The 21,903-nt window shown below is 56.7% G+C and overlaps 1 protein-coding gene across 4 annotated transcripts in view; it reads left to right on the plus strand.

Moving 5' to 3' along the window:
* SHANK2 (SH3 and multiple ankyrin repeat domains 2) overlaps positions 1–21,903 on the plus strand; it is a 494,838-nt gene that overhangs the window by 169,721 nt on the left and 303,214 nt on the right. For all 4 annotated transcript variants that reach the window (XM_064492018.1, XM_064492014.1, XM_064492017.1 and 1 more), the window contains exon 11: positions 10,725–10,791. In XM_064492018.1, the coding sequence (XP_064348088.1) occupies positions 10,725–10,791 (67 nt within the window). The remainder of the gene's footprint in view (positions 1–10,724; positions 10,792–21,903) is intronic.

A 21,903-nucleotide genomic window follows, 5' to 3' on the forward strand; every position in this document is an offset into this window, starting at 1 on the left:
CACAGCAGCATGGCAGCGTCTCCAGGGACCAACCGCCCACCACCAAAGCTGGGAGGCCGTGCAGAACGTCCAAATGGGGCAGCTCAGCGCTCTGGCAGCGTTATTGCTGTAAAAAGTATCCACGTGCACTGACCCTACCCCAGCGCCGGGCAGGAAGGCAGGAGTCCTTCTGGCACCGAGCTGGAGCCCAGCCCTGGACCAAATGCCGTGCTCTGTGCCATAGGGCGTGGCAGGTGGCTGTGCGCAGTTCATGGTGGCTGGGTGGGGGGTATGGTGGGTGTGTGGATGGGTAGGTGGGTGGCACGATGGGTGGATGAGTGGCTGATTGGTGACTGGCTGGAATGGTAGGTGACTGGATGGGTGGAAGGATGGGTGGACAGATGGATGGATGGGTGGATGAATAAAAGGATGGGTCGAAGGATGGACGGATGGACAGATGGATGGAGGTTTTGCACGTGGTGGTGGAGTCTCCCAGGAGGCCCCCTGGAAGGGACTGCCTGGTACAGGAGGCGTAGACATAGATCAGTAGGGAACTTCAGCAGGGCCGATCAGATCACCTCGCACGCACTTTCCTCCCCTACCTGCCTGTCGGGTTAACTTTCCTCCATGAAATCTTCCCAGGCCCCGAGTTCCCCCAGATCTTTCCTTTCTCCTGGTGTGATATGGGGCCCCTCCACCGTGGTGAGCCTGACTGCATGCATCCAAGCCCTCACATTTCCCCGCGTTGGTCTTTAAGCCCCACAGAGGCAGGGGCACAGCGTGTTAGGACACAGTGATTGCAGCCGTCCGGTTGTGGGATGCCCTTGAGGGGAGGGCGGAGGTTTTGCCGGGTCCCCAGCGTCTGGCACAAAGCCCGGCGCATAGTAGGTGTGCAGTAGGGTCGGCCTCCTCCATTGACTTGGGGAGGGACGACAGGCAGGTGCTTGGTGAGGACTGGGGTGGCACCTCACATCACCTAGGGGACCCCAGGCAGAGAGGCAGACGACAGCTGCTGCTGCTCCACACACAACCCTGACCCGCCTGGGCACCTCCTAAACACGCCGGCCCCCGTGTGTGACCCCCAGGGCCCTTTGGCACAGGGCCTGGGCTGTTTTCAGGTGCCCACGACCACGGCACCCTGAGCCTTTCCTCTGCTTACTTACTGAGTAGTGCCCCTGAGTCCGTAGAGGACACTCGTTGTGGTCCAGGGTCTGCCCGCAGGAAACTCGCAGGTGTGGCTGAGGAGAGGGGTGCAGGGCCTGGGTATGTGGGAGAACTTGCCTAATTCAGATGTAGATCGGAGGGGTTGAAATAAGCACCAGGAGCGAGGTGCTCTCGAGGAATTTGGGGCGCTGCCTCTGTGTTGGACCCCCCTGTTTACAGAGGCTGGACGTGGCTGCATTTGGAGGGGGAGTGCGGACGGGACTCAGGAGAGCCCCGGGTTCTAAAGGGGACCGTCCCCACCCCGCTGACTTGCTCCGGCCCCGTCGGAGCGCTGGGTGTGGGCACACAGCCAGGCTGGGACTCATGCGACTGAGAAAACGTCCAGGACCCGAGGTATCGGGACGCAGGAGCCTGCACCCTGGGTCCGGCTGCTCACGGACAAGGCGGCCCCCACCACTGCCTCCCTGAGATGCCGGTCCTGCTCTGCTGTGGTGCTTCTGTGCTGCTGGGTGGAGGCCCAGACCCCGTCTTCCTGTGCTCAGAATTCCTCCTAAGCCACGTTATCATGTCACGGGTTTCGAAAATCTTCAAAGAGCATGAGACCCACTCAGGGTGAGCTGCAAGCATTTAAGATGCCAAATTCTGAGTTATAAAAACAGACGGAAAGCCCCAGCCTTGCCCCTGGGCCATTCGCGTCTTTCAGGAGGGAGCATGTGCTCCGAGGTTTTGCTGCAGGGGGCTCTGCCCGGCAGCATGGAGGGGCGACCCGGGCTCCTTTCCCTGAGCGCTGGGTGCTGCTCTGGGGACAAGCTGCGGGCTCCCCTCGCGCACGTTCCTGCGTCCTCAGGACTTCCTACGACCTGGTCACCAGGGCTGAGCACCCCCAGGGACATCAGGCAGTGGGCTTCATCTGCCCTTGTCCTCCACACGGTGGTCTCAATGTCGTCCTTTTGCGGGGGGGGCTCGTCAGCATCTGTAGATGATCAGGACTTCACGGGGCAGCCCCTCAGCCTTCAGAACCCTACCCACTGTCACGGCATGGACTGTGGGTGACATCTGCAGTGCGTCATGTCGCCACGAGGCAACCCCCGGGCTTTGTAAAGTGAGCCGCTCCCCATGCTGCCTGTGTCTTGGGGCGAGAACTGCAGGGAACCCCTGAGGCACGAAGCCCAGCTCCAGGGCAGGAGTGTGGGGCGGGGACGCAGCCCCCCTTTTGCGCGGGGCAGGAGACAGGAGGGGCTCCCGGCGTCCCCCTGGAGACCTCGGCCACCCCAGAGGAGAGGCGTGAAGATGCCATGGCTTTGTGTTAACATAACTCTTGGTCAAAAAGTCCATGAAAGGCCTTTGTGCCTTCCCAGACAACAGGTGTGGAACTGAGGACGGGGGGGGGGGTTCAGAGTGGGGGGACGTGTCTGCTGTAAGTGACCATTGGGGACCACAGAACTGGCCCCCGCCGTCCGCATTCTCCCGCACCCCCGCCCAGGCCCTGGAGTCTCCAGGCCAGGCTCTTGCCCTGGCTCCTCCCCATCCCTCGGGCTTCCCTTCTTCTCTTCTCTGCAGAAGCCCTGGCTCCTGATACTTTCCCGCCTGAATTCCTCCCATGACCCGCCAGTCTGTCCCCAGCGCCACCTCCGACCTCCCCCAGCTGCGCCCCGGCCATCCTGACTGTGGTGCGGCCGATGGGCCAGACACCAGCCAGGAGCGCCCTGTCCGGGTGCCCCCGCCAGCACCCTCCCTGCGTTCCCCCGAGTGCTGACCCTGATGCTGGGCGACGGGTTAAGAAAGGAGGGGCCAGGAGGAGCCTCTTTGAGTCCAAAAGGGGCTCCTTGCTGTCCTGGGCTTCTCCACACCCAGACATTACCCCTCAAGTTGGATCCCTGAGTTTCTTTCCGGTGGTGCCCAGATGCCTAGTCTGGCACATGTTCCTGAGCTGACGTTTGAAGCCAGGAGGGAGAGGGGAAGTTGAGTTAAGGGGCGGGGCAGGGGCGGGGGTGAGAACGTGCCAGCAGTGAGGGGCTCAGGTCTCACTTTCTAGGGCCCTGAGGAACCCGTAGGAGGCAGTGTCCCTCTCCACAAAAAGTGCGTTTGCTTGCCCTGAGCGTGTTTCAGGCCATTCTGCAGCCGCCTGGCCGACACGGCCTGCGGCGCGGGGCTTGTCGCAAGCCCCGGAGGACGGTTTGTCCTGCTGGTTGTTCCCTGTGCTGCTGGTTTTCTACCCAAGTGTCTGAGCTGTGATTGCCTTACATGCTAACTTTTTAAAAAACATCATCGTCAGGGAAGATTATTTATAGACGTATTCTGCGCCTTGATGATCAGGTACAGATTATGGACAGGAATGGCTTGAGCTTTTAATAATACCTTGGCTTCAGCACTACCCAGCTGTGTGATGCTGGGCGAGTGGCTTAACCTCTCTGTGCCTCGGTTTCCTCACATGTCAAGTGGAGATAATGGTGCCCACTTCACAGAGTTGTTAGGATCAAAGAGGGTTCATCCATGTGAAAGTGCTCAGAACTAAGTGTGTCCACATGAGGGCTGGAGAGATCTTATTATTATTTTATTGCTATTATCGGTATATGTGCCTGGAACCAAAGGAAACAGCCCCCAACCTTCTGCCCTCTGTATGCATCCAAACCAGCCGCCGGACGCTTGCTGGATGACCCTGAGGTGCCTCCGTCAGACCCGGTCCCCTCCCATCCTCCCCTCGGGCACTTGGTGGGACGCCCAGGAGTGGGGCCAGGCAGCGGGACGCCTCAACGCAGCAGGTCTGGCAGGCGGCCGCTTCCTGCTTGAGAGGACTTTGCTGGCCTTGAGGTCGTCCAGGGAGAACAGGTGGGCAATTGGCACAAAGACACGCTTGTGCTGTCCTCACTGGCGGTGCGGGCCCCGCTGCTCGGGCCGGGCCGGCTCGCGCGGCTTCCGTGCTGCGCGGTTACTCCATGTGCAGCTCCGAGAGCTTTTCTTTGGAAGCGGCAGCTCGGAATCGCTGGCTACGTGTTGGCTTTCAGGTTACTTCCAGCACCGTCCTGGGTGGGCGTGCACTGGGTGCAGACGTGGGTGTGCACTGGAGCGTCTGATGGTGGGTTTATGGCGGGGGCTCGGGGCACCTTTATAACGAGCTGTCTGCTGCTTACATGTAAGTGGTCAGTACTGATCATTGGAACCATAGAAACAGCAAACTTTTTAGGGCTTACTGTGTGCCAGGATTGCTCAAAACCTTTACATACACAGTCTCATCGAATTCCCACTCCAAACCCATTTTAAAGCTGAGAAGACTGAGGCCTCTGGATTCACATCATGCCTGATGTTACATAGTACACCTGTGGAGGTCACACCCAGGCAGCCTGGGGCCAGAGCCCCTCACCTCTGTGGCACCTGCCTGCCGGTGTCACACGGGGCATTCAGCCTGTGGGAGCAGGTGCGCCGTGGGGAGCAGCATCTCCCCTAGGGAGGGGGACACCTCGGCGTATGCCTCCATGATGGAAAGTGCCTCCCCACCTACCTTCACCCCCACCAGAGGCAACACTCCAGGCGCCTGGACAAGATTGCCCAGTAGCCACAGAGGGCTTGCCTGTGCCCGCAACCGTCCTGCGGCCCAGACAGGTCCTGCCTGTTCAGCAGTGTGCTGTCTGTGGCCCCCTCCCCACCCCCGTCTCCTTCAGGCTGGTTCATCCTGGCCCCCGCCGACCCCCACCGGTGGAGGGCCGGCTGTCCCAGAGCTCATCCGTCTCCCCTAACACCTGCCTGACTGTTCAGGGTGGGTCTGCATTCTCACACTTGACCTTCTCTCCTCCCGGTCCACACAGGTGGACTTCTGCCTTTTTAAAATTATGGTAAAATACACATAACATAGGTTTTATTATCTTAACCATTTTTAATGGTGCAGTTCAGTGTCATTAAGGACATTGTTTTGCTGTTGTCACCACCTTCCAACCCCAGACCTCTTTTCCTTTTAAAAAACTAAAATTCCGCCCCTATTAAACAATGACCCCCCCAGCCCCTGGCCCTCACCCTCCTACGTTCTGTCTCTAGGAATGTGACTCCTCTGGGGACCTCATATGAGTCAGATCATGCACGATTCGTCCCTTTGTGTCTGGCTTATTTCACCGAGCATAATGTCTTCAAGGTTCATCCGTGTTGTAGCCTGTGTCAGAATTTCATTCCTTTTTAAGTTTGAATAATGTCCGCTGTATGGCTGGACCACATTTTGTGTATCTGTTCATCTGTCAGTAGACCCTTGGGTGGCCTCAGCCCTTTGATTATTGTGGGTAACGCTGCTATGAATGTGCATGTGTGCATATCTGTCTGAGTCCCTGCTGTCTTAATCTGATGCTCAGGCTTCCATAAGGAAACACCATGGACTGGGTGGTTTCAGCAGCAGAAATGTGCTTCTCACAGCTGGAGGTCAGGGTGCTGGCAGGGTCAGGTTTGGTGGGAGCTGTCTTCCTGGCTTGCAGACGGCCTCCTCCTGCTGTGTTCTCACACAGCAGAGAGAGCAGGCTCTCTGATGTCTCCTCTTGAAGCGCAGTAACTCACCATGGGAGCCCCACCCTTGTGACCTCATTCAATCTAATCACTTCCTGAAGGGCCCACCTCCTAAGACCATCACACTGGGAGTCAGGGCCTCAAAATATGAATTTGGGGGGGGGGCACAAACATGCAGTGCATAACACTCCCCTGCTGGCTCCCCAAATTCATGTCTTTCTCGCCTGCAAAATGCAGTCTTTCAAGCCCAACAGCCCCAAAAGTCTTCGCATGTTCCAGCATCGACTCCGAAACAGTAAACTCCGAAGTCTCATCTATGTATCATGTAAATCAGGTGTGGGTGAGACTTTGGGGTACAGCTCATCCTGAGGCCAGCTCCTCTCCAGCTGTGACCCCTACAACCAGACAAGTTATGTGCTTCCAAAGCACAGCACGGGGCCCAGCGGAGGATAGACGTTCCCGTTCCAAAAGGGGAATGTCAGAAAGCAGGAAGGGAAGGAAGGTGGCGGGTTCGAGCGAGTCCCAGACCTGGTGAGGTGACTCCACCGGACCTTAAGGCTTGAGAGTTCTCTTTGGTTTGACGTTCTGTCTCTCGGGCCCACTGGGGCGGCAGCATCACCCCCACAGCTTGGCAGGGTGGTCCTTCCCCCAAGTCTTCTGGCAAGGGCTCTCTGTCCTGTTGAAACCCAGGCAGTGGCCCCAGTACTCTCTGACTGGCGTTTGGGGTCATGTTCCCCTCTGTTTGAAGAGCAGCACGTGTTCGCAGCTGAGTCGCTCTGTTACGCCATCCTGTCAAACCCTGGAAGTCTGACAGCCTTCCCTCACTCCACCCTGCCTCTAACCCTCAGTGAAGACTGGCCTTCCCTCTGCGTGTATCATCCGTACATCACCTCTTATTGTGCGATGGTCCAGCCACGCCCTCAGCATACTCCTCAGAGCCTGCTTTCTCCAGGAGAGGGTGTAGCTCAGTGGTAGAGCACGTGGCTAGCATGCACAAGGTCCTGGGTTCAATCCCCAGGAACTCCATCGAAAATAAATAAACCTAATTATCTCCCCTCCAGAACAAAGCAAAACAAAAAATATATATTAAAAGAAAAAAAACACGCTTTCTCACTTCCTGCAACGTGGATAGGCTATTTCCCAAATCTTCAAAATCTAGTTCCTTCTTGCTGAACAATTCTTCCTTTAATTCGTCTCACTTTTTGCACTTCACTGTAAGCAGCTGAGAGGCACCAAGACGTTCCTTCAATACTTGGCTTGGAAATCTCCTCAGCTAAACATCCAAGTTCATGGCTCAAAATCTCTGCCTCCCACGAAACACCAGAACACAATTTGGTCAAGCTCTTGGCCACCTGTTAACAAGGATCACCTCTCCTCCTGTTGCCAGTGACCTGTGCCTCATTTCTGTCTGAGATCTCAGCGGCACGGCCTCTAACGTCCATACTTCTATCACGCACCTCAGAACTCTTCCAGCCTCTCCCTATGACCCATGTCAAAAGCTGCTTCCACATTTTTAGGTATTTGTTACAGCAGCACCCCATTCTCAGTGTAGGTACACACACACACACACACACACACACACACACACACACGAGATTTTTCATTATGGAGGCTGGGAAGCCCAAAATCTGAGGTTGTGACAACCTGGAAACACAAGAGGCGATGATGTAAGTTTCAGTCCAAAAGCTGGTGGGCTCGAGACCCAAGGAAAGGTGATGTTTTCCTCTGAGTCTGACGGCTGGAAAAGATCGACGTCCCAGCTCACAGTCTGGCAGCAGGAGTGCCTACCTACTCAGCCTTCTCCTTAGTCTGGTCTTCACCTGATTGGATGAGGCCCACCCACAGTGGGGAGGGCAGTCTGCTTTACTCAATCTACTGATTCAAATGTCCAGAAACACCCTCCTGGAAACACCCATGATAATTTCTAGCCAAATGTCTCGGCCCCCTGTGGCCCAGTCAAGTTGATGCGCAGAATTAACACTTCTGCCTGCTTTCAGACCCTCTGGGTGTATGTGCAGAAATGGAATGGCTGGACCCTATAGTAGCTCTTATGTAGAATTTTTTTGAGGAAAACTCAACACTGTTTTCCACAGCAGCTGCACCATTTTCCATTCCCACCAGCAACACACAAGCTTTCCAATTTCTCCACATCCTTGCCACCCCTCGTCATTTTCTGTCTTTTGATGTTAGCCATCCTAATGGGTGGGAGTGAGTTTTACTTTTGAGGTTCTGGCTGAAAGACAAGGAATGATTCTGGCCAGCTGTCCCCTAAATGGCACTGGCTTATATGTTACGTGTAACCCTGAAGACCCTTCCTTCTACGTTCATGTCATAAATGCCAGCAAATTAGGTTGTCAGCTTCTCAGGGCTTATGTGAGCCTCCCGCCTGGGGCCCTCCCCCATCCTTGTTCTGTTGCAGGGACCCATGATCTGAAGCCTGGGTCCCAGGTGGGTGGTCACCCTCCAGGAGGCTAGCAAACCCCTCCACCCAGGTTCTAGCCCTGCTCCTGCCTCTGCAGAACCGGGGGCTGCCTCTGAAATGGCTTTGACTTGCCCCCACCCCAGTGGGCCAGGGAGGGGGCAGCTCCTGCCTGTGGCATCCTTGGAGGGCCCTGAGCATGAGGTGGGGCCCACAAGTTGAAATCCGTGTCACTTCCAAGGACAGGGGCCTGGGGTCCCTGGGTCTCCTCCGCAGCACTGCAACCCCCCACCTCCCCGTGGAGCTGTGTCAGCTGGAGTTCTCCAGGGGAACAGAGCTGGCAGGAGGGGGGATATATCTGTGTACATTTAAGAGATTCCTTGTGAGGAGTTGGCTTGGAGGCTGTGGGGGCAAGTCTGCAGTCGGAAGGGCAGGCTGGCAATTCGGGCAGGAGCCGATGCTGCAATCTTGAGGCAGGATTTCTCCTCCAGGAAATCTCAGTTTCTGCTCTGAAGGCCTCCAAAGGATCAGGGAAGGCCCACCCACATCATCACTGGCAGCCGACTGGTAGTCGATGTGCGTGTCTGCAGGTGGGCATCTAAACGCCCACTCCTTGGGGGCCAGAGATAGCTGCCTCTGGGCCCAGGTCTCCCGTCTGGGCCACCGTGAACACCAGGAGGCCTGCCCACGGGGGCCCCAGTTCAGGTCTCCCCCGGGGGCCTGGGGCCACCCCAGGGACACGTGGCTTCACCTGCCTGGCTGCCTCCACCTGTCAGGGATCACGGGGCCTTGTCGCTTCAGTCAGCGGATCTGTAGGGCTCGAGCTGGGTCGTTTCCTGTAGGTGCTGGTCCTGATGCCGTGTGCACCCATCACTCCATGGGTGGAGCTTTTCCCGCTGAAACCTGGTGTAGAGCTTTGAATGCCTTTCTCAGGCTTCCCCCTCCCTCGATTATGGAGGCCGGCTCATGTCCAATCAGGGGAACGGGCGCCCCTGCTCCCCACCCCGGAGGTGCACGTTGGGACCAGTCAGGCCTGCTGGGACACAGGATGCTGGTGGTGGGGCTTTCCAGGCTTGGCCCCTTGACCTCCCCTCTGCGGTGCAGGTCACGCCCGCCGTGGCCTTCCGGGCTGAGGAATCTCTCCTGTAGATTCTGGCCTCTGCATGGTAGTGTGGCCAGGGCCCGGGAGAGGGGCAGAGTGGGGAGACGTGCCTCCGAGTGGGTCTGAGGGCCGATCGGTAATGTGGCTGCTGTTTTAACGGTTGGCTCTGCCATTTACGAGACCGTGGATGGGCATGAGGGCGTGTGCTTCATGAAATCAGACAGAGAGACAAATACTGTAGTGATCTTGTTGCTGAAATCCGGCCTGTGTACCCCACTTACCAAATTGAGACTTGAGGACAGAGCTTTGGATGCAGCAGAAAAGGCAGCTTTATTTCTTCGCCTGGCAAAGGAGGTCACAGTGGGCGAATACCTCTTAGACTATTAGCCTCCTGGGGTGAGAAGGCAGGGGTTTTGTAGTAAAAGTTCAAGAGTTCAAGGGGCAGAGCTAGTTTCCATAGAGATGGCATACAGGGTAGCAAGTTGTTGCAAAGCTGCTCTTGTTTTTGCAGGTGCAGTGGTCCCCTTCCCTCTGCTGGGTATGAAGGTCATCTCTGGCTTCGGGATTCTCTTAATATTCTTATTCCTAGAACAAAGGATGCGTGGGAAGCAGCTCCATAGAAAAGAGCTCTGGAGAGAAACTTGTGCAGTTTAAAGTGAGGTTGATAAATGCATTTAGCCTTTTAAGCAGCTGAGGCTGAGACCTGCAGCTCGAACAACAGGATAAAAGGAAAACACAAGCAGTCAAAAGCAACTGCAGATACGCAGTTGGGGCGAGTTATGAACAGCAAGATGCACAAAACAGCCAAGTGCCGTTTTTGAGGTGTCATGGTCAAGAGCAGGACCCTGAGCACGAGCCCTGCGCACAGCACCAGGAGGGGGTCGGGCAGACCACCCAAGCCTGCCTCCTCTCCCTCCCCACCCTGGGCAGCAAGAGCCTGAGAAATCCCCTTTAAACCACCGTACAGTTAAGCAGTTACAAACACCATTGCCGGTATCAGACGGGCACTGATAACAGTAGGGTCCTGCTCGGTTACGGTCTCACTTAGATGTGGAATCTGAAACAATCAGACTCATAGAAGAAGAGATCAGATCTGTGGTTACCAGAGATCGATCAGGGAGGCGGGGGTGAAGGGATGGATGAAAAGGGTCAAAAGGTCCAAACTTCCAGTTATAAGAGAAATTAGCCCTGGGGATGTGACATTCAGCACGGTGATGATCGGTGACACTGCTGTGTGGTACATTTGAACGTTGCTAAGAGTAATAGATCCTACGAGTTCTCATCGCAAAGAAAAACAGTCTTTGTAACTGTGAGATGATGGACGTTAACTAAACTTACTATGGTGATCATTTCCCAAAATGTCCAAGTCAAGTCATTATGCTTATTATATGCCTTCAACTTACACATAAACTTATGCAGTGCTGTGTGTCAACTGTATCTCAGTAAAACCAGGAAAAGAAAGGACTATCTCTTATTTAAAACTGAAGAGCTGCGGTTGAACTCGTTTTGCTGTTACACCATCGGTGATGTCGGGTAAGTTCTGCAGTCGGCACTTTAACGTGATTTCCACTCTTGCAGGTGGCGATCATAGCCGGCAACTTTGAGCTGGCCGAATACATCAAGAACCACAAGGAGACGGACGTCGGTGAGTAGGCTCGTCTCGGTTGAGCCCTGCCGGGGCTCCATCTTGGCTAACTGGTTAGATTGGCTCGGAGTGTCTGCTTTTGGTAAAACTTAACAGAAATCGTAGTCCTAGCATCTCTTCTGCCTCTGTTCCTATGTTTCCTTAACTCCTGGCAGGGTTGGGGTGAAGGAAAACCTTAGACATTAGGCAAGGAAACTGGCCAGGCGGTGGGCAGTGGCTCTGGGGCTTGGCTGTCCATCCAGGAAGCAGATTACTTTGTAGCTAATTTAAGTGGGTTTACTGGAAGATTCGGTAACGTACACGACTCCATTTAAAATAAGAGATGGTGACTAAATGGGACAAGACTGGCAGAGGCATCCCCATCACCTCCCTCCGCCCGCTTCCCTCCCACCGTCCCCAGCGACTGTGCTGATGACCACTCCCCTTTCTAGTACCCCTTGTGCCAACCAGGAGGACCGTCCCTGGGGCTCCTCTTCTTTCCCATCGCCCTGCCGGCGGCTGGGCCCAGTCTTGCATCTTGGAAGAGCCCGCTGGCCTGTTTCCTCCAGCCCCGGGCTTACACAGGACCTGCAGCGGGGAGCAGTCCCACTGGACCAGCAGCGGTGAGATTTCAAGGTGGCGCCGTCCCATCGAGGGGGTGGGCAGCGGGGCTCCAAGGCGCCTGGAGGAGGAGCCAGATGGCATCTGTGTCTCACCACCTGTGCCCTTCACCCCGTGTTTGGTGTTGGGGGGCGTGCAGAACTGTGTGTTTGGCTGTCGAGTCTTTATTGTGTCGGATGTGTGGCTGGTGCCCACCTGCCTCTGGGAATCGCACAGGGATGCAGAGCCAAATGCCTTGCTTGCATCATCCAGGGCCCTGGGCCCAGCATCGCCGGGTGCTGACACGGTCCACCTGTGAGCCGGGGCCAATCACTTAACTGCTCTGAGATCCAGGCCTCCACCACGGCCGCGTCGGCATCTCAGTGAAACGCATTAGGGAGATTGATGAGTTAACGTCCGCAAAGCGATTTAGAAAATGAACTGAGTTCTCCGAGTGCCAACCACTCTTCCTACCACCTCCCTAATACGGGAGAGCAGTACAGTGGACAGGGTTGGCCTGAGGTCTAAAAATACCGGCGGCTGCGAAGGGAGTCAGAACTCCACGAGGCGGGGCAGGCAGCAGAGGAGAGCGGTGCGCGGGCCCTCGGCGGCGGGGCTGTGCGCGTCAGGGTGCCCGTCCCCCTGCGCTCCAGCGACGCTAACGGCTTGCGGCCGCCCTAGTTACTGTCCCCGGGCACTGGCCTTCCCTGGGGCCCGCACGCCGAGGCGGGGCGTGAAGCGGCTTCCTTCCCCTGGCCTGCGGATTGGAGCTGAGAGAAGCTGGGGGCTCGGCGCCCTGTCCCCAAGCCCTGCCCTGCAGATTCACGCCCCTTCCCGCCGCAGCCACTGACCCGTCCTGCGCAAAAACTGCCGACCTTAAAGCCCCAGCCCGGGAGGTCCCGGCTCGTCTGTCCCACTCTGAGGTATAAGTAGCTCCCCTCTCTGGGATTCAAACACCTCTTTACAAGCAGAGATTTTCTTCTTTTTTTTTTTAGTTGAAGTATGATTGATTTACAGTGTTGTCTTAGTGTCCGGTGTATAGCGTAGTGATGAAGTTATACATATATATTCTTTTTCATAGGTTATTATGAGATTTTCTTATGATAAAAGTCATACTGTTTGTGGGGTGAACACATTTTAGTTACCACTCTCCCGAGCTGATCAAGGATTTATTTAAACTGTGAAGGGCTTGTCAGGTCTTGAGACAGGAGCACTCACCACGGGTGTGTGCGCCTTTTGTGGTTCACGGTGCCAGACTGAGGTTCGAGGCCCTCATTCTGTATGTTTGTGGGTGCCCTCGGGCTCAGTGAGGGTGCGGGGTTGGGGGAAATTTTACAACCAGTGAGTCGGGGAGTCCAGGCATCTTGTCCAGCAGCCCACCTGCACTGTGGGCTTTCCGTGGCATGTCCCAAAGGGAAAAGATAGTCCGGAAAATCTCTGCTTCCTCACCAGGCCCTTTCAGCATCGCCAAAGAAGGAAAAAGAGAGAGAGAGAGAGCTCTTCTTTCCTCTGAGTCGTCTAAGCATGTGTGATTGTGAACTAGCAAACTGTGCCGTTAGGTTGATTCTGTTGAAAATTTCCCAGAGAGGCAATGAAGAACGTGGAGGCTGTGGGTCCTCTGTGGATGTGAGCATCACTCAGCGCGTTCATTCTTCGAAGTAAACCCGTCACAAAGACCTCGATTCGGCGTGGTGTTAATGAAACCTCTGAGACTGAACCTGGTCGTTCGCTCTGCGCCCTGCGGCCGCCCCAGCTTTGCTTCTCCCCTTGTTAGTTGAGTGTGGCGGGGCTGGATGTTGAGTGTGTGGCGGGGAGAGTCTGGTGCCGTCCCTGGGCCAAGCCTGTGTGTTTATTTGCCCACAGGGGTCTCAGTCTGCGTGCAGCTCTGTGTCCGCTGTCTCCGAGAGCCACCCTGTCCCTGGGTGAATGAATCATCCCAGGGAAAGAGCCAGCACTTCCTGAGCCTGCATGCCCAGCACCTCGCCTGCCAGCAGCATCCCGTCCCATCAGTTCCCCAAGTCCCGGCGCGGCTGGGGCCTCAGGAGGCCTCGCTGATGACGGGTGCAGCCTGAGAGCTGCCCTCTGGAGGAGGGATTGGAGGGCAGGAGGCAGGAGGACGAGTTTCGGGGTAAAACCACCTCCACGGGGCCACCAAAGGGGGGAATTCTGACTGTGAGACCTCGGATGTTATTAACCCCTAACTTTGGCACCGTTGTCCCCTGGCTCCTTCCCATCCCGAGAATTCCTGCCTCCTGAGAAAAGCCGTCTGCTTCTTGCTGCGAGGGGGGCGTCCTCTCCCCCCACTGTGTCTGATGCTCCCGAGAAGCCGTGGGAGGCGTGTGAGCTAGCAGGTCCGAAGGGGGCTGCTCTCTCCCCTTGGCCACCGTCTCTCCAGGACCATCTTCTCGGTGCATCCTCTTCCGTGTGGGCCCCAACTGCTGTTGGGATTCAGAAACATTTGTTCGTCCCAGGCCTGGCCCTTTAGGAGATGATGACACAGAGGGTGACGTCCTCCTTGCCTCTCTGCCCCCTGGGTTCAGGAGTGGTATTGAAAGGACTGCAGACCCCTGTACCTTCCAAGCTGGGAGCTGCCGGTCAACCGCTGTTCCAGGGAGACCGGTGTGTGCCTGCTCAGAAAAGCACACTCCCCATGCACTCTGCCTTTGATGGCATGTCCCCACCGCTTCCCCATGTCCCGGTCCCCAGGCGCCCCAGCTGCATTTTCATCCCCCACCCGCATCCCCCAGCAAGCCTTCTGTGTTGCCGGCAGTCGGTCCCCAGTCCCCTAGATGGGGGACCCGCTCCTAGTGTTAGAGCAGGCAGGTAGCTCGATACGAGCAGAGAAAGGGGGGCGCAGGCCATACGGCAGGAAACCATACACCTGGTGAACAACGGGGGTCCTTGGACAAACCGAGAAAAGCGGGACTGATAAGAAACCATACATTCTGGGTGGGCAAGCGTCCTGGAGGCAAAGAAAGGTGGGACAAGACAGGAATCTCCACCCTCCGATTTGTTCGTGATAGCTCCATCTGAACGTAACCTTTTGTTCATCATGACCTCACCCAACTTCCCAGTCAAGGCTAAATAAGGACAGGACATCTGTCCTCCCCTCGGGAAGGTGGAGCTGGAATGAAGGTCAGGAAAGACGACCCCAAACCCCTCCCCGACGAATGTTCTGCCCGTTCATTTTTTATACCCATATAACCAGCCGCGCAAGAAACGGGGCAGCTGCTCTGCTGGGTCTGTGCACTCTTTCCTTGAGAGCGAACCGCCTGTCCCTTAAGAAATCCTTGCTTTGCTTTCTTGACATCCAGTCTCGTTCCTGAATTCTTTCTGCAACAAGACCAGAACCTTCTCACCAACAACACTGTTTCTGTCCCTTCCTGACTTGCCGTCGGAAACCCTCTGGCTCCCCAGCCCCCAGCAGCGTGTGCCAGGTTGGGTGCCTCTGGGGAGCTGCCTGCAGAGAACCCGGCCCAGTGGGTCTGGGGCGGCCGCTCCAGCGGTTCTGATGCTGCACGTGTGAGCTCCAGCCCACCTCTGTTTCCCAGGACCCCCCAGGACTGCCTGTCAGCCCCCGCCTCCAGGGCACTAGCTCACCACGTCAGGATGGGGCCACCGTAATGAAATGTCACCAACTGGGTGGCCTCAAACAACCAAAATATATCCTTTCACTGTTCTCGAGGCCAGAAGTCCACAGTCAAGGTGTGGGCAGGGCTGGTTCCTTCTGGAGGCCCAAGGGGAGGCTGGACAGCCTTCTGCTGGGAGCTGGGACCTGGTTGTACAGGCGCCACGCTCCTACCTCTACCCCCGCTTCACACGACCGCCCTCCCTGCTTGGGGTCTCAGACCACCTCTCCTGCGTCCAGTATGGACGCCAGTCTTTATATTTAGGGCCCACCCTAAGTCCAGCGTGATCTCATCTTGAGATCCTTAAATGAATCACATCTGTGAAGACCCTACTTCCAAACAAGGCCCCGGTGATGGGGTCCGGGGGCGAGGACCTGGACGCTCGGTCCACTTGGTCTTTTGGGGCTGCTGTTCACCCAGGTGGCTGTGTGACTGTCCCTCTGGGCTGCTACCTTCGTAAAGATGGGTGGGGTCTGCCTTCCCTGCAGTGCCTGGCGCATAGTGGGGCCTCGGTAGATGTCTGTGGAGCAAGTGCCTCTTCCCCCGCCAGGGCTCCCGCTGCACGGTCACCCCCCCCCTCCACTTGTGACATAACATCCTGGTTTGCCGGCACCGGGTGTTGGGCATCAGGGCTCAGAGCACCTGTGGGCAGATCGGTCACCAGACGGGACGCCTTTGCCAGGGTGTCGTGCTTCCTCCCTCCCAGGGCGGCCGGAGAGGAGGGGGCAGGGGGCAGGGGGTCACGTGGGGGCAGTGTTCTTGCCCTCATGCCGGTGCTCCTGGGGCCACATAGGAGTAGGGGTCTCCAGTCTGTCCTGTGGGAGTCTCCCCAGCCACTTGGCTTTCCTGTTCCAGCTTTGTGGCTTGGCTCCCCTGACCCCACATCCTCTGTGACCAGGGAAGGTGCTGTTGGAGCCTGTCTTGGTCAGGGCACATCTTTTACCTGCCCCCAGACTCTCAGGGTGTGGGCATCTGGTCTGGCTGCTAGGGAACAGCTTGTCCCCCGTGGGCCATCGGTCTGGGATTGCAGCCTCGGGAGTCACGGTGCGGGAGCTGGAGAGGAGTGGGATGGGGGCCTTGTTTTGACTTTCTGAACTTTAGCAAACCGTGACCTACAAGCTACCCCACAGCACAGGAGAAGTAAGGCAGAGCGGGGACTCGTGTCCCGTCCTGCGGCTGTGGGCTGTTGCCTCCGTCCGGACGTGCCCATGGTGCTCGCTTGCAGACTTCTGTTTATCAGACATTTGGTGGGGCTGGGACAGCATGCTGGAGGACCCAGTCTCACTTGTCAGGAGTCTGATCTCGGAGGAAATGAAGGTTAAGTCTCAAGTTCACCTAAACGGTGCTGGGTTGCGTTTTTGAAGACAAACATGGTGGGAGGGTCCCCAGATTCCAAGTTGGGCGTGGGGTTGATTTCGATGCATCGAAGTGAATAAATTTAAACGCTCAGCGTTTTCCTGACTTTCGACATCCAGCCTAATCAATGGGGTGCTTGTCTTTAAAGTCCATATAACAGTTCGTGTTCCCTGCCTGGGACCGTGGGTCCTTTGTTTCCCAGACATTGAAAGAAAAATCAGGGCACTTAAGAGGCTCCGATGTGACTTCAGGGGGAAGACGGTAAATGTGTCAATACCGGGAGGTGATTCACAGGCACTTCAAGGTCTGTAGAATCCGGAAGTGGATCCGGAACGCCGTGGGGGTAAGACCCTATCCCTTTAAAAGGAGATTACATCGTGTCGTGAAGCGCTCCGTTCACAGTCGAGCCAGCATGCACGTTGCTGCTGCCTGCTGCTGTGTTTCCTTTTTTTTTTTTCTTCCCCTTTTTAACTCCGTTCCTCTTTAAAAAATTAAATGTGACCTCCATTGGGTTATTTTATTTGCCAACTCGGAGAAAGTGATGGTTTAGAAGCGAGCGTGAATACCAAAGTTAATCCTGCTTGTTGTCATCCAGGGCTGAGCCGTGGCTGAGTCCATGAGCCCAGCAGGTCTTAAAAGCTTTTGCCATCGAGCGTCTGTGATGGCTTCTGTAGGATGGAGGTCCCCCAAAGCAAGGCTGCTGGGGAGCTGGGGAGCTCGAGTCCGAAATAGTCATGCAGAGATTAAGCATGTTGGAAGCTGATAAGCGTTGGACTGGGATAACCTATTTTTTACAACCTTGGTTATTTTTGTTTTTGCCCGGCTCTGTGGGGGAGCTGCACTGTCAGATGGATTAAATGACATGGGTTGTTCTTCTTCCGCTGAACAAGGTTTGTTTTCATACATCTTGTCCTTCTGCAGTGATGGGGAGAGAAGCGCGAGGTTTTTGTTTTTTCAGGATGAAACCCATTGAGCTGATGTGTGAGTCTGGGTGTCTGATGAGCCGCCTGAGGGACGCTTGGATACTGTTGCTAGGTTCCGAGACCGAGTGCCTATGTAATTGTGCTTTCGCGATGTATAGATGATGGAGAGAGGGTGGTGTTTTCAAACAGATTTTTTTTAGTGCATTATTTTGGGGGGGGGTGTGTTTATGTGTGAGAATGTAAAATCCGTGCTGGTATCGAGGCATGATTCTTTTGCGGAAGAAAAAAAAATACCTGTTTGGTAGCTGTCACCTGCTGTGAAATAAAATAGATCTGATTTGAAAGAAGTATTCAGATTTCCTGGCATTTGGGCTGGACAGTGTGCTACTTACCATGAAACGTAGGCGATGATATTAAGTAAACACGGCGTCCTTTGTTTGCAAGGAGAGCCGGCAGGTCCTGGGGAAAACTCACCCTTCTAACCTGTTTCATTTCAGCAGATCGGCTCACGCGGGGCCAGCGGTGTTGCGTCTCTCTGCTCGGAGCCTTGGGAACAAGGCTCCCCAGGGAAAGCGGGCTAGTCTGTTACCCAGAGTGATGCAGCCATCGCAGCTGCTGCCTGCGTTCCCAGAGAACATTTCCAAAGCCGGTTGCTGAGGGGGAAGGCGTCCTAAAGCCCCAGCAGACACAGCCGCCTAAGCGGATGTGAGCTGTCACCTGGCACGGCTGATCCTGCTCCTGCGTCCCTCCCTCTCGGGGCTGAGGGAGCCAGTTCCCCGTCCACCCGTGCGCGCGTGGCTCCCCCCGGCCGTGTCCAGGAGCCGCCTGGGTCTCCATCTCCTCCTCCTGGTGTCTGGTCATGTGCTCGCCGCTGCAGCGCCCCTCCCCTTCCCCCACGCATCGCAGTCATATCCCCAAATCCTGACCTGCCAGGAGGCGAGCTAAGGCGATGCCCGTTTGTGACTCTGTGCGGTGGCTCTTGTGTTCTGTTGGGATGGCATTTCTGTGTGTGGCCGACTCTCGACTCCGCTGTCCGGTGCGTGTCCACTGGTGATCCTCCGTGGCCTTGGTCTGTCCAAGATTCTGTGCTCACCATCATTGCACTCCCGGGGACACTTGGTCCTGACGGTGCAGCTGTGGCCGCGAAGCCGTGACCTCCTGTCCCACTGTGTCCCCTCTGCTTTGTTGTCAGGCAGAGGGTCCTGAGGCTCCCCCAGGCCTCCCGAGCCGCCTTTTCACTCGCTGCCCGAGGGAGGCCGGGGCTGGGGACGTGTCCAGCGGATGTCCCATGCGGTGGAGGTGCGGCTGCTGGAGAGCATGTCCCACCAGAGGTGCTCCGGGAATCCACCCACCTGCCCCCACATGTCTCGTCCTTCCTGTCCTCTGGTTGAAGGAGTCCCCAGACCTGAGCCTTTCCCAGCTGCTTGCTTCCTGGTCCCGGGCAGTTTGGGAAGACCGCTCCCCCACTCCACCCCCTGCAGAAGGACGGATGCCCCAGAGACCCGCCGTCTCCCCCAGACCCTCAGCCACAGTCTCTGCACGTTCCTTTCAAGGGAGGCACATCCTTGTGCCATGGTCCCTCCGTCATAAACATTGTGTAACGCCACCCACATTGTCTCCCAGTGACATTCATAGCTAATGTGACCTGGCACACGCGTGTAAGTTTTAACAATCAACGTAAGGTCCTAACTGTCCTGTAGGGAACAGGAAGCAGAGAGGAACGGATGGGGCAGTGACCCGCCCTTCCCTGAGGGCCGTCCCGTGCAGGGTGGAAGCCGGCCCCGTCCACGCACCACGCCCTCAGAGGCAAGAGCAGCTCGGGCAGCCGTGGCGCCAGGAGGGCTCTGCCACCGGGGCTGCGGTTTCCCCAGTCATGAGCGCCTCTTAGCAAAGTTCTGGACCAAATGCCACATAAGCCCTTTTACTCACGTGTAGCAGTTGCATTTCTGGAATATTCCATGCATATCCATGCCAAAGGATGTGTATGTGTGAGTCAGGGGCAGTTCTGCTCGGATAAATGCGTTTGTATCTACATGAATGTCTGGCGGGTCATTCACGTTCATTCGGACCCTCCCACGACTGCTGGACGTTAAAGGAGTCTGGCCCCAGCCCACCCCATGTGACAAGTACATCCCCAGCCACCGACGCCTGCACACCCCCGAGGCCCCCGTGGCAGAGCCCGCATGGGAAGCGTGCTCCCGGCGCTGATGGGTTGGGGCCCGGGCACAGCGGGGAGGCGGGCTCTCCTGACCCCAAGTGCCCGCTGCGGCCGCTCTGCCCCCCGGCAAGTCTTGGGGTCACTGTTCTCTAACCAGGGGTCTCTAACCCGAGGGCTTGCTTCCAGGTCTCGGGACCTCTGCAGTCGTGGGGGGTCCTGGGGTCTCCAGGGCTAGGACTCTGTGTCCCCGCTGCAGGGCTGGTCTTCCAGTCGTCAGGTCTCTGCAGGTGGGCCTTCCAAGGAGAGCAGCCCGTGGTCGCTTCCAGCCTGGTCTGGTAATCCGAGCCATTTTATCCAGGAAAACCAGCTTCCCTGCTGCTCCGAGACATGCATTCATCTGTGGCTTTGTAGGCTGAGGAACAGGAATACTTACCTCTGGCTCACTCCACGAGGGCTTCCTGCCTCTTCCTATGGAAGCAGCCCCGCCTCCGCTCCCCCTCTTCCGTCGGCTGACTCTGCTGGTCCTCAGTATGTCCCTCTAGGGGTGTTTCTCGAACTTCCCATAGGCACTGGTGAGTTACGTGCGTCTGTATCACTGACGAGGGATCCAGGTCAGTGGAAGGAGCCCTGGAGCTCTGAAACTCTCAATTCCCACATCTGGAGAGAAAGTCTGGTGGGACCTCCTGAAAAGAGAGCAGTCCAGGCTCCTTGGAGGATCACCTCTGTCTTAAGATTTGCACCCCCCCGCCCCTGTCTTCCTGGCGGAGGCTGTTGAAGATCAGGGTGTTTAAGAAGTAATTGTCTCGGAGGGTTGACACTGGGTGACCCTGGGAATCCCAGATCAGAGCATGAAGGCACCCAAAGGAAGCTTACAGACCCCTCCCAGAACCCCAGGCTGCCCCCGGAGGTCCGCACTTGGCCTGAGTTTGAGGGGCAGGCAGGAAGCTTCCTTCTCAGCCCGATGCCTGTCATCAGGGAGCAGTGGGGACCCCAACTGGTCACCCCACATTCTGTAGATGGGAACTATGAGATTCAGGGGGCAAGGGCTCTTAGAGGCATCTTCCTACCCCTGCCCAGGGCGCTCCCTGTGGGGTCAAAGGACCAGCTAGAGCAGATGGCCCTCGAGCTGCCCCAGGTACATGCCCCCAGGCCGTGCTAAGGCCTGTCTACTTCCAGGGAGAAGCTCCTTGCTGTCATCAACCTTTCCTTCCAGCCCTGTCCACGCAGATCAGACAGCTGCTGCCCAGTCCCCCTGCTGGCCCCGTGTCCATGCTGCCCCCTTTCCCGGAGCACCTCCCAGGGAGGTCTCCTGGGGCCACCCCCCACTTCCCTGCAGTCTTCCCAGCAGGTCCCTGCCCCCAGCCTTCTCCCATTTGCAGGATTCCCTTCCCATTCGGAGTAGAGGCTTATTTCATAGAAATCAGAGTGCACGGTCCCCTGGGCTGGGTGGGGAGCTCCTGAGACCAGGCTTCCGGCACCCGTAGCACCAGCTTCTGGGACCTTACTTGTCCCTGCAGGGCTACCAGGCCCAGGGTTGCTAAATGATGATCGAGCAGTCGGAGTGCCGGGGCCGAGACTCAGTGGGTGGCAGTTCCCTGAACATTTGTTGAGCCTCAAACCCTGGGAGCTTCCTTCACCACTGCCGCGAGGGTGCTGCATCCTGTCTGGGCTCTGCTCTGCCCTGACCCCTCGCCTGTGACCTTCCGTTGTGGGGTCCCTGAGTCACCAGGCCTGGGAGTGACTGCAGGGACCCCAGATAAAGCCCCAGTAGGGCCGGGGTCCTGAGGCCAAGAGAGGGGGTCCCATCAGTTCTCAGCGAGCCTGGCAAATCCCCACGTGGCCTTTAGGGAACTGCCCGCTCCCGGGACTTCTGGACTTTGTGGCGTAGAAACACCTGGAGCGTGCACGTTTCAGCTGTGCCGGGAAATAGTCACGGGAGTCTTCCCTGTCACCAAGACGCAAAGGCAGCTGGGTGGTGGAACCGAGAGGAGCTCTAGCCCAGCTGCCAGAGGGTGCAGGTTCCCGTCTGGACCCTCCGTGGACCTCGGGGGAAGCCCAGCATCTCTCCCGGCCTCAGAGCGCTGTCTCTGCTCTCTCCTGGCTGCACTGGGGGTCCTTTCCTGACGGGGGCTGAGCCCAAGTTCAGACAGAGAGAGCTACGCGTCCTTTCTTGAAGTTCTTCGTGGGTCTGCACTGTCTGAGCCTCATATACGGGCTGAGGGCTTGGACGACTGCGGGGTGGAATTCAATTGAATGCAGAATAGGTTTCTATTCTGGTTAATGAGCATGAGTGGAAAGACTTTAAGGAAGTTTTAGAGAAGGAATTCGTAAGTGGTGCTGATTTTAGCCGAGCCAGAAGGGACACATTGAGGCGCTAAGGAAGCATCAGGTTGACAGAAATGAGGCAGAAGAAGAGAAAATCATCCCATCTGGGCTTCCGGGGTGATGAGTGTCACATTTTCAGTCA

The sequence above is a fragment of the Camelus dromedarius genome, chromosome 12 (genome assembly GCF_036321535.1).
Source record: "Camelus dromedarius isolate mCamDro1 chromosome 12, mCamDro1.pat, whole genome shotgun sequence".
Taxonomy (NCBI): domain Eukaryota; kingdom Metazoa; phylum Chordata; class Mammalia; order Artiodactyla; family Camelidae; genus Camelus; species Camelus dromedarius.